The 15,338-nt window shown below is 39.7% G+C and overlaps 1 protein-coding gene across 1 annotated transcript in view; it reads right to left on the minus strand.

Annotated features, from left to right (window-relative positions):
* Positions 1 to 15,338, minus strand: part of Rbbp5 (retinoblastoma binding protein 5) — a 55,672-nt gene that overhangs the window by 20,812 nt on the left and 19,522 nt on the right. Inside the window, exons 6-7 of the mRNA XM_071663192.1 lie at positions 11,741 to 11,860; positions 9,010 to 9,163 (exon numbers count right to left, since the gene is read on the minus strand). Of these exons, the coding sequence (XP_071519293.1) occupies positions 9,010 to 9,163; positions 11,741 to 11,860 (274 nt within the window). The remainder of the gene's footprint in view (positions 1 to 9,009; positions 9,164 to 11,740; positions 11,861 to 15,338) is intronic.

Here is a 15,338-nt window from a genome sequence, read left to right on the forward strand (position 1 = left end):
CCACATATCCAAACCATTTCAGCACACCCTCTCCAGCTCTCTCAACAATACTCTTTTTCTTGCCACAAATCTCTCTTGTCCATTCATTACTTACTCGATCAAACCACCTCACACCACATTATGTCCTCAAAAATCAAATTTCCTGCACAACCAACCTCCTCCACTGTCTCATCTATAGCCCATGCCTCACATCCACATAATTAAATGGAAGGACAACTATACCATCAAACATACCAATTTTGCCCTCCTAGATCTCTCTTTCCACACATTCTTCAGTACTCCCAGAACTTTCAACCCCTCACCCACCCTATGACTCACTTCTGCTTCCATGGTTCCATTTGCTGTCATGTCTACTCTAAAACATTTCACTTCCTCTAATTCTTCTCCATTCATTTTCACACTCCAACCAACCAATCCCTCAACCCTACTAAACCCAATAACCATGCTTTTATTCACATTTACTCTAAACTTCTTCCTTTCACACACTCTTCCAAACTTAGTCACCAACTTTTGCAGTTTCTCATTTGAATCCACCACCAGCACTGTATCATCAGCAAAAAAGTGACTCAATTTCCAGACTATCTAATCCCTTACAGACTGCATGCTCGTCCCTTTCTCCAAAACTCTTACATTTACTTCCCTTACCAACCCAACCATAAACAAATCAAACATCCATGGTGACATCACACACCCCTGCTGCAGACCAATCTTCATTTGGAAGCATTCACTCTCCTTTCTTCCAACTTGTACACCTGCTTCAAAACTTTAAACTCTTGATAAAAACTTCTCACTGCTTCTAGAAGCTTCCCTCCCATTCTGTATATTCTTAAGATCTTCCAAAAGACAACTATATCAACCCTATTACATACATTTTCCAGATCCATAAATGCAACATACAAATTATTTGTATCATAATAAAAATCTAAGTGTCAAAATGAAAATTACATAAATTCACATACCCAGTTGATATGTACTGCTGAAAATGATTGACTAAAACTGCTTTTTACTATTACTATTTCAAATTGTTATAATATGGAGCTCATTAAAAATATGTACATCCAGGCCTTGCTTTATACAGCATCACTATATGCGATTTTGTTATTGTGCAAGGAGCCTAATTCTATCAGTCCCTCATTCTATGCACTCAAAATCTGCTACTACATGGGTGTGTGCAGTAGAAAGAGCAAAAGTTTTCCAGCATAAGTTGGTGGATGGAGTAAGTGTGGGTCCTAGGTGAAGCACAAGTTCCCAACAATTGGTCAGTCTTGCAGTTCCACCATTGTTGCAGATCTATGCTTGATACACAAATTGGAAATACCTGCTTGTGTGAATTTCCTGTAAACTGCTGCTTTACATCCAAATATCGAGCAACATCTCCTACCGCAGAACCAGCAGTTAACAGAAAATAACTCCTATGACCTTAGAAACAAAACTACATATCTTATGATGTGCTAATGATGGTGAAAGAAAAAATTGCGCTTGGGTGTGCCCACTACCTTGGTGAATCTACAATCTGCAAAATAAAGAGAAATCTAGAAATAATCTGAAGTGCTGTGGTCCACTCTACTCCACTGTCTGCCAAGGTAACTACAAATGTTAGAAATCCACTCATGCTCACAAGATATTTTTTTTTTGTTAGCTGACACAGCACAGGCAGTTGAGATCCTAATCAAGGCCATCCCATTAATGCTACTCTTTTTCTTTTTCATATATATTCACCATTTCCCAAGTTAGCAAGGTAGCATTAAGAGCAGACAACGGAGCCTTAGAGGGAATATCCTCACTTGGCCCCCTTCTCTGTTATTTCTTTTGGAAAATCAAAAACGGGAGGGGAGGATTTCCAACCCCCTGCTCCCTCCCCTTTTAGTCGCCTTCTATGGCATGCAGGGAATACGTGGGAGACATTCTTTCTCCCCTATATCCTAGCCTCAGCCAGGTACCCATTTTATCGACCAATCGCTAGGGGTGCATGAACAGCTGGGTTGACTTTGGACTGAATGCCACAACCAGGATTTGAATCCATGCACTAGACCATGGGTGGCCTGAGAATGTGTCATGGTAAGGAATGCTAACAGCTACACCATGGGAGTCCATAATAAATTATACATACAGAATAATACAGAAGAAAAGCAGGGTTAGTAAACTTCAGCTCACGTCTAAAGCTCTGAATTCCTATGTGCATTTATGTAAACAAGACAATGTACAGGATGGCTATATAAGTTTATTTGATGTCAGATGCTACAAAATGAGAGGGTAACAAGAGAATCTGCCACTGCAGACCACAAAGCTGCAGAGCACCTCCCATTTTTCTCTGTATGTTTATTGGTTCACTATATGTGGTTTCTCTTTGTGCAAGGTTTTCACAGGATATAAACCCCCTACAGCAAGGAATGGGTGTATCAATTTTGTTGGGAAAAAACTTTTTTTGCATCACGGGTATATAGGCCTGAAAGAAGCCAGACTTAATTCTCAAAATAAGAATCAACGACAAGCAAACAAAAACTCAAAGCCCTGGTAAAATTGACACTAACAACTATCTAACCACTAACTCTAGACACCTTTGTGTCAGCTTTTCATTCTGTTAACATGATATAATGAATAGAGGCAAGGTGGTCTAGCAGCAACTGACATATGTTGTAAACGAACCCCCACCATATCCACCATGATGGCTACCATATGTTACCAGTCTACTTTGGTTCTTATGATCAATGCCCAGTTGGAGTGTAAATATTCCTGCAAAATATCTCAGGTTGTTGGATGCTGTGTGTATCTTCAGTTTGCTCTGGCTAGGTTCAAAATGAATTTTTCAAAATACTCACATTTCATTTCCTAAGGCTGACAGCTTAGGATGCAACATGCTTAGGGATATGGAAAATAGTGTATGAACAAAGCAGAAATCATCTACTTGGCCTATGCAAGAGAATATGTAGAAATGCTAATCTAAACTACATTATGAACACTGTTGCTTTAACATAATCCATGGGAAGAAAGGGTTCTCCTGGAAAAAAGCCATCAACAACAGTCACTGTGCAGAATATCTGAGATCTTGGCACTCTCTAGCTGTCATGTAATGTACCAAAACCACAGCTCCCTATCCAAAACTAGGCCCCACAAACTTTTCTGAGGTTTCCACTGAGTGTTTCAAGACAGCATGTTGCCCACTGTATGCCACACTGCTCCAATTGACTCTAATCATGCATGCCTTACACCCCCATGCATATTTATGTCCTTAGCACTTAAAACCTTTTGCACTCCATCCTTCTACCTCCAACTGTGTCTCCTCCTTCTTGTCTCATAAACTTCTGATACATACACTCTCTTTGTTAACCTCTCCTAACTCATTCTCTCCCCATGTCCAAAACATTTCAGCGCACCCTCTTCTGCTCTCTCAATTATACTCATCTTATAACCACATCTTTCTGTTACCCTATAATTTTATAATCAGCAAACCTTCCTCACACCAAATAGTCTTCACATACTTCTTTTCAAACAAAGTCCCCCTCCTCTATACATTCTCACCTACAGCCAACGCCTTGCAAAAAAACAAAAAAAATGGAGCGACTATACTTTCATATATGTCCATTTTTGTGCTCCCAGACAGTTACTTCTCTTTCTACATATTCTTTAATGTGCCAAGAACCTTTGCCCCATAACCCACCAATACCTACTTCAGCTCCCATGGTTCCAATGAATTACATGTCTACTCCCAAGTATATAAAACCTTTACTTTCTCTAAAATTTCTCCAATCAAAGTCACACCCCAACTAACCTGCCTCTTTGCACTATAAAACTTAATAACATCACTTTTATTCACATTTACTCTCAACTTTTACCTTTTACACACTCCTATAAATCTACATGTCAACCCCTGTAGTTTCTTACTTGAATCTGCCAACAGCACTACATCATCAGGAAAAAGTAACAGGCTTATCTCCAAAGTTCCCCCAAACCTCTGACAGACTGCAGACCTACATCTCTCTACAAAACCTTTGCATTCACTTTCCTCAACATGCCATTCATAAACAGATCAAACAGCCATTGTGACACCTAGCACCCCTTCTGCAGACCCACCTTCACCTAGAACCACCCATCCTTCTCTCTAACTATTTGAACAAACACCTTACTCTTGATAAAATCTCCAAACTGCCTTTAACAGCTTTCTCCCACAACATCTTGCACAATGCCTATCATATGCTTTCTCCAGGCCCATAACTGTCGCATACATATCCTTCTGCTTCTGTATTTCTCAAACAAATTTTTCAAAGCAAACACCTGATCCACACATCCTTTACAACTCCTGAAACCACATTGTTCCTTTCCAGACTGATGCTTTGTGCATGCCAATACTCTCAATCATGTCTCTCCTACACAACATACCAGGTACACTCAACAAGATGACAACTTTGCAATTAAAACATTCATTTTGCTTCCCTTGCCTTTCTGCAATGACACTATACAAGCATTCTGTCAGTCCTCAAGCATGTCACCATGGTCCATCTAATTAACATGATCTCAAATTCCTCACTCTCCATTCAAGTGTTTCACCACCCCTAAATTCTGTCTTACAAGCACTAAGTATATCATTTCTCTTTAAATTTTTAGCTTTCATTGTTATATTCATCACTTATTCTTATGAGATTCCATCTACCATATTCCTTATCATATCTTCTTGTTATACCATATGCCTTAACATATCTTAAGTTAGTGAATGGCTGCAGGCTGTTCATTAACACATGTGACCATATGCATACTTTGTGTGGTTCAATTTGCAAAACCAGGATCCCCATCTCCAACCTTGCTTGCTGACAAAGACTAGGTTTGTTTAACTTCATTTAACTGAAATAGATATATGCAGGTGAGAAACTGCAGAAGCTGGTGACTGAGTTTGGTAAAGTGTGTGAAAAAAGAAAGCTGAGAGTAAACTTGAATAAGAGCAAGGTAATAATATTAGGTTCACTAGGGTAGAGGGACAAGTTAATTGGGAGGTAAAACTGAATGGAGAAAAACTGGAGGAAGTGAAGTGTTTTAGATATCTGGGAGTGGATTAAGCAGTGGATGAAACCATGGAAGCGGTGGGGGAGGGGACGAAGGTTCTGGGAGCACTGAAGAATGTGTGGAAGTCGAGATCGTTATCTTGGAGAGCAAAAATGGGTATGTTCGAAGGAATAGTGGTTCCAACAATGTTATATGGTTGCGAGACTTAGGCCATGGATAGGGTTGTGTGGAGGAGGGTGGATGTGTTGGAAATGAAATGTTTGAGGACAGTACGTGGTGTGAGGTGGTTTGATCGAGTAAGGAAAGTGATTCGTCCTCAGTGAATGTCGGTTTGTGGTAGGGGTGCGTGCTGTCTCCATGGTTGTTTAATTTGTTTATGGATGGGGTTGTTAGGGAGGTGAATGCAAGAGTTTTGGAGAGAGGGGCAAGTATGCAGTCGGTTGTGGATGAGAGGGCTTAGGAAATGAGTCCGTTGTTGTTCGCTGATGATACAGCACTGGTGGCTGATTCAGGTGAGAAACTGCAGAAGCTGGTGACTGAGTTTGGTAAAGTGTATGAAAGAAGAAAGATGAGAGTAAATGTGAATAAGAGCAAGGTTATTAGGTACAGTAGGGTTGAGGGACAAGTCAAATGGAAGGTAAGTTTGAATGGAGAAAAACTGGAGGAAGTGAAGTATTTTAAATATCTGGGAGTGGGTTTGGCAGCAAATGGAACCATGGAAGCAGAAGTGAGTCACAGGGTGGGGGAGGGGGCAAAAGTTCTGGGAGTGTTGAAAAATGTGTGGAAGGCGAGAACATTATCTCGGAAAGCAAAAATGAGTATGTTTGAAGGAATAGTGGTTCCAACAACGTTATATGGTTGCAAGGTGTGGGCTATATATAGAGTTATGCGGAGGTGGGTGGATGTGCTGGAAATGAGATGTTTGAGGACAATATGTGGTGTGAGGTAGTTTGATCGAGTAAGTAATGAAAGGGTAAGAGAGATGTGTGGTAATAAAAAGTGTGGCTGAGAGAGGAAAAGAGGGTGTTTTAAAATAGTTTGGTCACATGGAGAGAATGAGTGAGGAAAGATTGTCAAAGAGGATATATGTGACAGAGGTGGAGGGAACGAGGAGAAGTGGGAGACCAAATTGGAGGTGGAAGGATGAAGTGAAAAAGATTTTGAGCGATCAGGGCCTGAACATGCTGGAGGGTGAAAGGCGTGCAAGGAATAGAGTGAATTGGAACGATGTGGTATACTGGGATCGACGTGCTGTCAATGGATTGAACCAGCGCATGTGAGGTGTCTGGGGTAAACCATGGAAAGTTTTGTGGGGGCCTGGATGTGGAAAGGGAGCTGTGGTTTTGCTGCATTATACATGACAGCTAGAGACTGAGTGTGAATGAATGTGGCCTTTGTTGTCTTTTCCTAGCGCTACCTTGCACGCATGCGGGGGGAGGGGGTTGTCATTTCATGTGTGGCAGGGTGGCTGTGGGAATGAATAAAGGCAGCAAGTATGAATTATGTACATGTGTATATATGTATATGTCTGGAAAGGATCACAATCTTTGCGCATGATCAAGATATTCCTATGAGTCCACGGGGAAAATGAAACATGATAAGTTCTCAAGTGCACTTTCGTGTAATAATCACATCATCAGGGGAGACACAAGAGAGAAATATAAGTCACTTGATATACATCGAAGACACGAAGCTAGGACGCCATTTGGTAAACATGTGATTGTCCACATGTTTACCAAATGGCGTCCTAGCTTCATCTCTTCGATGTATATCAAGTGACTTATATTTCTCTCTTGTGTCTGCCCTGATGATGTGATTATTACACGAAAGTGCACTTGGGAACTTATCGTGTTGCATTTTCCCCATGGACTCATAGGAATGTATATGTCTGTGCATGCATATGTATGTATACATTGAAATGCATAGGTATGAATATGTGCATGTGTGGACGTGTATGTATATACATGTGTATGTTTGTGGGTTGGGCCATTCTTTTGTCTGTTTCCTTGCGCTACCTTGCTAATGTGGGAGACAGCAACAAAGTAAAAAAAACATACACATACACAGACATATACAAACATACACATGTACATATTCACACTTGCTTGCATTCATCTATTCCTGGAGCTAACCTGCCCCACAGGAAAGCCTTGTGGAAGATGAAATCCAGCAAGGTGGTGGGTTTGGATGGTACTGCAGCTGAATTTATTAAGAAAGGGGGTGAGTGTGTTGTTGACTGGTTGGTAAGGATATTCAATGTATGTATGTATGGAGCATGGCGAAGTGCATAAAGATTGACAGAATGCATGTATAGTGCCACAGTACAAAGGCAAAGGGGATAAAGGTGAGTGTGCAAACTACAAAGGTATAAGTTTGTTGAGTATTCCTGAAAAATTTTATGGGAGAGTATTGATTGAGAGGATGAAGGCAGACTGGGGAGGAGCAGTGTGGTTGCAGAAGTGGTAGAGGATGTGTGGATCAGGTGTTTGCTTTGAAGAATGTGTGAGAGAAATACTTAGAAAAACAGATGGATTTATATGTGGCATCTATGGATCTGGAGAAGGCATATGATAGAGTTGACAGAGATGGTTTGTGGAAGGTCTTAAGAGTATATGGTATGGGAGCTAAGCTGCTAGAAGCAGAGAAGTTTTTATCAGGGTGTAAGGCATGTGTATGAGTAGGAAGAAGAGTGACTGGTTCCCAGTGAAGGTTGGTCTGCAGCAGGAGCATGTGATGTCCCCATGGTTGTTTAATTCGTTTATGGATGGGGTGGTTGTAAATGCAAGAGTTTTGGAGAGTGGGGCAAGTATGCAATCTATTGTGGATGAGAGAGCCTGGGAAGTGGGTCAATTGTTGTTCACCAATAATACAGCACTGGTGGTTGATTTGAGTGAGAAATTGCTGAAGGTGGTGACTGAGTTTGGAAAAGTGCGTGAAAGGAGAGAGTTGAGAGTAAATGTGGATAAGAGCAAGGTTATTAGGTTCAGCATTTTGAGGGACAAGTTAGTTGGGATGTGAGCTTGAATGGAGAAAGTTTGAAGAAAGTGAAGTGTTTTACATATCTAGGTGTGGACTTAGCAGCAAATGGAACCATGAAAGAGAAAGTGGTGGGGGAGGGGTTGAATGTTCTGTGAGCAAAGGAGAATGTAAGAAAAGAGAGAATGTTATCTCCGAGAGCAAAAATGGGTATGTTTGATGGAATAGTAGTTCCAACAGTATCATATGGTTGCAAGGCATGAGCTATAGACAGGGCTGTATGGAGGAAGGTGGTTGCATTGGAAATGAAATGTTTGAAGACAATATGTGGTGTGAGGTGGTTTGATCAAGTAAGTAATGAAAGGATAAGAGAGATGTGTGGTGCTCTCTCAACCATACTCTTTTTATCTACACACATCTCTCTTACCCTTTCATTACTTACTTGAGAGAGTTGAGTGGTGCTCTCTCAACCACACTCTTTTTATCAACACACATATCTCTCTTACCCTTTCATTACTTACTTGATCAAACCACCTCACACCACATATCTTACACTCACAAATTTACTAACCACTGCCAAAGTTCAACAAACTAAACATAACACTTCTTGTTCATGACAAAACATTAATTCAAATTTTATGTCATTCTTTATGAATGGCTACATGCTTAACATAATCAGTTCTATTAATAATCTGAACTAAGGAGGAAGAAATGCTATGACAGAGAGTGCAGTTGTATATCATTCATGTCTGAATGTGAGACTTCTAACCAGTAATGTCTACAACAAGAGGTGGTTTGATAGTGGAGCAACAACTCTCAAATTGTTACTGGGCATATACTTTCAAAGGCTGTCCAACTGTTGTATAATGACTAATCAAACATAAGTATGTCTATACAATTCTCTCTTTAAAGACACATATTTCCTCCTAAAAATCCTTGAAATGAAAAATACTTCTATTCAGTTCACAGCATATAAGAATAAACAGAAAATCAATACATTAACTATAAAGCTAAGGGTAGGTACTGCTATTTACTTACAACAACATCCAGTAGCATTTCTCCCTTTGTGCCATGGAGAATCTTGACTAAGTTACCAACGCTTCGTTCCCAAATATACAAAGAGTGCTGTCGTGCTGAACCAGCACAGATGTATTCCCCATCACCGGAGAAACAACATTTTTTCCACATTGTTCTGAAAAGCCAAGGTCAAAATAAGCTTTCAGCATGAAGAATATCTCTATCTTGTGAAAAAAATAATTTGATAAAAATTGTAAATCTAATGCAGCCTATGAACACAAATCTTTCACAATACAAACATCCAACAATATCCCTCCATGCAGAAAAAATAATTAATAGCCTATGAGACAAGTGATAATGCCTGTAGGGGTAGCAATAACACCAGTAAAATTCAAACTAATGATCACTCTAATATATAACTATTTAACTAACAATCAATCAACTTCTACAGATATTACAGGAAATTCCCTCTCCAATTAGTAATGTAGCAATCCAGAATTGCAGATAGTTTGGCATAAAAATCTTGGAAGTATGTGAAAATGGGGAAGCTATGCACTGCAAAACCCTAATCTTTCCATATATGTCTTTCTAATTCTCACTTTTTTCCCACAGTTTGATTTCAAAATGCTACATTTCAACTATGCAATAATATACACGTTTGTCATAGCTATATCCTCCAGTCTGTCATGGAAACATCACATAATGAACATTTAATTATTCTATTTCCAAAAGTTGAGGGAATTGCATAGGTACCCTACTCATTTCTCTTGTGAGCAGATATTCCATTTCTAAAGGGATTCTGTTCATCTACAGTATGGAGTATTGCTTTCATATCTCATGGAAGCTTTTCCTCACTCAGCCAAAATGGAATTAAACACCTTCTGCTTCATTCATTATCCAGCTATCTCTCCTCATGAACCATCCCTTTTTATTCACTATGATGTTCTTGCCCTCTCCCAATTCTACACATATCATTTCAGCCACTATTCTCATAAGCTGTCTCTACATGTCCCTGCCACTAATGTTTAGACCCACAGCATGGTTTCTAAGTGAAAATCAGCCACACAAAGGCTGACTGTTATGATACTTCCTTCTTTCCTCAAGCATCAAATCTGTGTAATTATATCCTTTCTTTTCAGTTTCTTACAACATTGCCACTTTCTGCAAACAGCTAAAAATCCCAAATATTAACCTCTTCAATCTTCTTCTTGTACTTATTTTTTCTTTTATCCAAGAAGGCCATGATTAGGGCTTGTTTATGTTCGTGCCATGCAAATCACTTAGAAAAGAAAAATTAAGTACAACTTGCTAGATCAATTCAAAATACACCCTGTCCACAGTAGTCCACTCAATGGAAATCAAGGTTTCTGTAAGATCAGTTTACCTGCAGTAGCAATGGCAGTGATGGCATCAGCATATATGGAATTAGAAATAGTGTCCATGGCAGAGATAGTGGTGATGGTGGCAGACAGTGATTGGGTGGTGATGATTACTCCTGGTAGGTGATGGTGAATGTCAACAGCAACACTAGATGGAAGATGTCACTTGCATGTGCAATAAGAGGGAGGGGTTGGGTTTTGCTACGCTGGGGCTTGGAGTCCATCGATGAACCTGAGCGCCTCTTTTCTCAACTTCACTTAATAATCCTATTTTGAAATCAAAATGAAAACCCTTGTCCCCGACTCTTCATCATTATATAATGCACTACCTGCATTCTGCACTGTCTATGAGCATGTTGTTCTAATCTGGGATCATTGTTTTAGTTAATTCTTAAAAGAATTGAAAATGAGAGAAAGGGACCCAAAGCTCATCACCAGCTCCTCCCCTCTACTGCAGAGGGGGAATGCCGGCTCTCAATACCTCTGGTCATATGATAATAAGAGTGGTCGGAGGACTGACTGCAGTGAAGGATAATGCTTGACACGAGGTGAATATCAGGTGTTTGATAACTGGTGTTTATGAGTAGTATATAGTAGATTATGCTAAGTGATATAGGTGGTGGGTAGCTAAGAATGTAAATATCAAGAATAGGGATGGAGGTGGATTGCAGTTAGTAAATGGCTGGCCAATAGTGGCTCATAAAAGATGGGATGCGGAGGATGAAGGCTAGTGGTGCAGCTGCATAACCAGAACAGGGTTCCAAAAAAATAAGAATTCCCTGGATCACCTGGTATATCTAAGTGAAAAAGGTCAACCTATCTATATCACAGCAATAGAGTCTCTATAACTAGTTTCTCCATAACACAGTAGGCATGAGTGTGTATGAGTGACTTGAGGACCTGATCCACCTCTTGGAACTGGGCATAATGTCAATGATAACAGACAGACAAGCAACCAAAAATTATCCAGAATAGTATCAAAAACCTTTGACTGATGCTTTGATAAACACTGCTATAAATGCAATTCAAAAAGAACTAAATGAAGGACTATAATATGGGCCCTTGTACTAAAAAGCTCCATGGAAAATCATAACACATTTTGATGCAATGCATGTAGTTTACAAATATAATATACTACACCCTGCATTGGTCCTATGAATCAAGGAGTTAAACTGTATGCCTTAAGCATAACCTTAAAAAAAAAGTACTTTGAGTATGACACAACTAGTTTTACATAGCTGTTTACTCCAACTGGATCACAATATACTGCATGACAGTTCAAACACTAGAAACTCCATAATGCTGATAACTTGAAAAAAAAAGAACTATTACTAGAGGGGATTTAAGAAAAAGTTTTCAAGAAGGAAACTTACTTGTTAACAAGATCCTGCAACTTCTGTGTAGGCTCAGGATCATCATCTTTCCCACATTTCATAACTTTACGGGCATCATACACACGAATCACACGATCTGCAGAGTTTACTAAAAAGAATCTGTAAAAGAACAGCATATCTTTATACAACCATGCTAAACATAGGCATTAGATGTCACTGCTGTGTAAGGCAGAATAATAAATCTAAAGCTCTCTTAGATTCTGTAAGTTTAATGATGGTGTCTTCTCCAGCACATAGCCACATTCACACCACAGATAAACTCTGGAGCCTGCAACATTTTAAGGCACAGTCTTTTCTTAAATACTATTTTTTGTTTACTGTATGCATTATGTAGTACTTCCCATAACTTCTGACATCTCTTTCTCCTTTCTTATCCCTCAGTTATGTTTATCAATACATTAGTCATTCTTTACAAACATTCATCTTTCTTCATGAGCAAGCATAAGTATATCCTTCAATCGCATTACATACAAACCTTCACACAGAATTCCTACAAAAGTGAATATAACTGATAGCTATACCATTTGTAAAGATTCTAAACTTACTACCTCACCCTAAATGCAAGAAGAAATGATATATGCAGTCCATAAAAAGGAGGTACAGTAAAACCTCAGTTATCCAAAAAGCTCAGGGAATCAGCCATTTTGGATAACAAAAGATTCCTGTCAATAAATTTTTTCAATATATTAAATAATTCAAAACTTGCCCATCCCTCACTTTCTGAGGGGGTTATGTTTTACAAAACCTTGCACAAAGAGAAACTGTACATAGCAAACTAATAAACATACAGAGAAAAAAGGTTACTATGGCTGCTTTACTTTTTTGTCATATGCTCTATGTACACCCACTAAAAATCTACTCAGTAACACTGCCTCTGTTACGCCCTGCAACAATTACTGGTACACAAGCCATGATTATGTGGTGTGGTTGGTATCTGTGTGTGTGTGTGTGTGTGTGTGTGTGTGTGTGTGTGTGTGAGAAAGTAATATGATGTTGTATCTAATGGATGATAGATAGGAATTCATCAAGTGTTAGTATGAAAGCCTCTAAGTGGCACAGCATTACCCTTTATAATATAATAATCATATCCATAATCTGTATCAGTGTATGCATGTCTACCAACAAATTTGGGGTGATATTTTGGGATTTTTCACACTATGAGATGCAACGATATAAACCCACATCATAACAAATTGTAGATGATGGAAAGTATGTAAATGTCCAACAATATATGATCAAATGCACAAAGAACACAAAATATTTGTGCATCGTAAAAGTGATATAACATCAAGTATATTACTGGCATGATTATGAAGCAGGGAATGAGTCATGTAATGAATTATGATATTTCTTTAGTATGCCAAATATTATAAAATTAGTAAGTCAATGCAGGGGTGATTGGTATTGAAATTCATGTGAAAAAAGAATGGTAGTGTCAGTATAGACTTTTACCACAGGAGGCTCATTGTCTGGATACAATATATTGAATATGATGGAAATGGAACAGTAGGAATCATAGTTTATCTTAGACGAGATGAAAACTTCAGAATATACATTTGCAGCGATCACTGCACTACATGGTGTGGAACAAAGCAATGATGAAATTGCTAAGCAGGGTGGCGTGTCCAAGCACATCATAGCCTGATGAATACAATGCTACGCTGAAACTGGGGATGCTTTGCATAAGCATGGAAAGTGCAGGCCTCAGTACACAATGCCTGCTCAAAATAGAGCAATTGCATATATCATCTACAATTCCCACTTTACCACAACCCCAGCCATCTGTCAACAAATTGGATTGTCATGTGCAACACAGACAATTAGAAACCACCACAAAGCCTGTGGTCTCCAGGGCCACACATCAGCAAAGCAGCAGGAGCTTCCTAAACTGGATGTAAAATGACAAGTGGAATATGCATCACATGTAGAAAAGCTTGTTACATTTTTGGACATCATGTATGAGAAGACATTTTACTGATAAAAAAAGTGACTGCCAGAGTGTGGCATTAAAGGAATGAACAGTAAGAATCTCTCTCTCTCTCTCTCTCTCTGTGTGCATGAGACATAACCTTTTGACATTCCCAACACATTGGTATATCATATTTGAAAATATGATAAATGTTATTAATGCTGGAATATTACCCTAATATCTATGTCACATTCCTATACTTGTTTTATATATTTTTTTTTTATTTTGCTTTGTCGCTGTCTCCCGCATTAGCGAGGTAGCGTAAGGAAACAGACGAAAGAATGGCCCAACCCACCCACATACACATGTATATACATACACGTCCACACACGCAAATATACATACCTATACATCTCAATGTAAACATATATATACACACACAGACATATACATATATACACATGTACATAATTCATACTGTCTGCCTTTATTTATTCCCATTGCCACCCCGCTACACATGGAATAACAACCCCCTCCCCCCTCATGTGTGCGAGGTAGCGCTAGGAAAAGACAACAAAGGCCCCATTCGTTCACACTCAGTCTCTAGCTGTCATGTAATAATGCACCGAAACCACAGCTCCCTTTCCACATCCAGGCCCCACAAAACTTTCCATGGTTTACCCCCGACGCTTCACATGCCCTGGTTCAATCCATTGACAGCACGTCGACCCCAGTATACCACATCATTCCAATTCACTCTATTCCTTGCACGCCTTTCACCCTCCTGCATGTTCAGGCCCCGATCACTCAAAATCTTTTTCACTCCATCTTTCCACCTCCAATTTGGTCTCCCACTTCTCCTCGTTCCCTCCACCTCTGACACATATATGTACACAATTCAGATTAAGGTAATGCATATAGAATTTCCAACCACACATGAATTATTCATCCATCAAAACTATAATGGCAATGATTATATATATAATCATTCATGATTTCTCAATTCTCAAGTAGCAACCCACTGTCACTCCACAAAATGTTACCTGATTGACTATTCTGTGACTTGGTGGCAGATCACAGCAGGTGACCTCACCTGACCTAATAATCCCCAGAGAAATGAGTTTGGTGGCCCACCCTACAGACAATCCTGTGATATTATCTCATGACATCCATACTCAATGTTCAGCAGCGGCAGATCAAAAGAAACTGCCCTTTCCATAGGAAGAGCTGCTCTTAGCCCACCAGCATGGAAAGAGGTCAACGCTTGTGATATTATGCTTCGATGACCTGACTTTCCTGCTTCTTGTATAACTGGGTATCACCAAGGAAGCCAATCATGCAGCTGACTCTTGCTAGAAAACAAGAGTACCACTCCAGTATCAAGATGCCCAGCAGGAGTCGCATGGAAAATTGCCTCTACTACTCACGAGCAGCAGCTGTCACGACAAGTGACCTACAGCCATGTGCGCGACACTCCTGCTAAAGAAACACAAACCAGCAGCGCTGCTACCTCCAGGAGCAATGATACTTCCAACACCCACCTCCTACAGGAAATCCATGTAAGCTCGGCAGCCATGCACATCTCCCATGTGCTCCTTCTTCATCTGGCATCATCACCAGCATCACACGACCACTGCCAAGCCTGTCTTGTATCACTCGAACTACCTT

Source organism: Panulirus ornatus, chromosome 1 (assembly GCF_036320965.1).
Source record: "Panulirus ornatus isolate Po-2019 chromosome 1, ASM3632096v1, whole genome shotgun sequence".
Classification (NCBI taxonomy): Eukaryota; Metazoa; Arthropoda; class Malacostraca; order Decapoda; family Palinuridae; genus Panulirus; species Panulirus ornatus.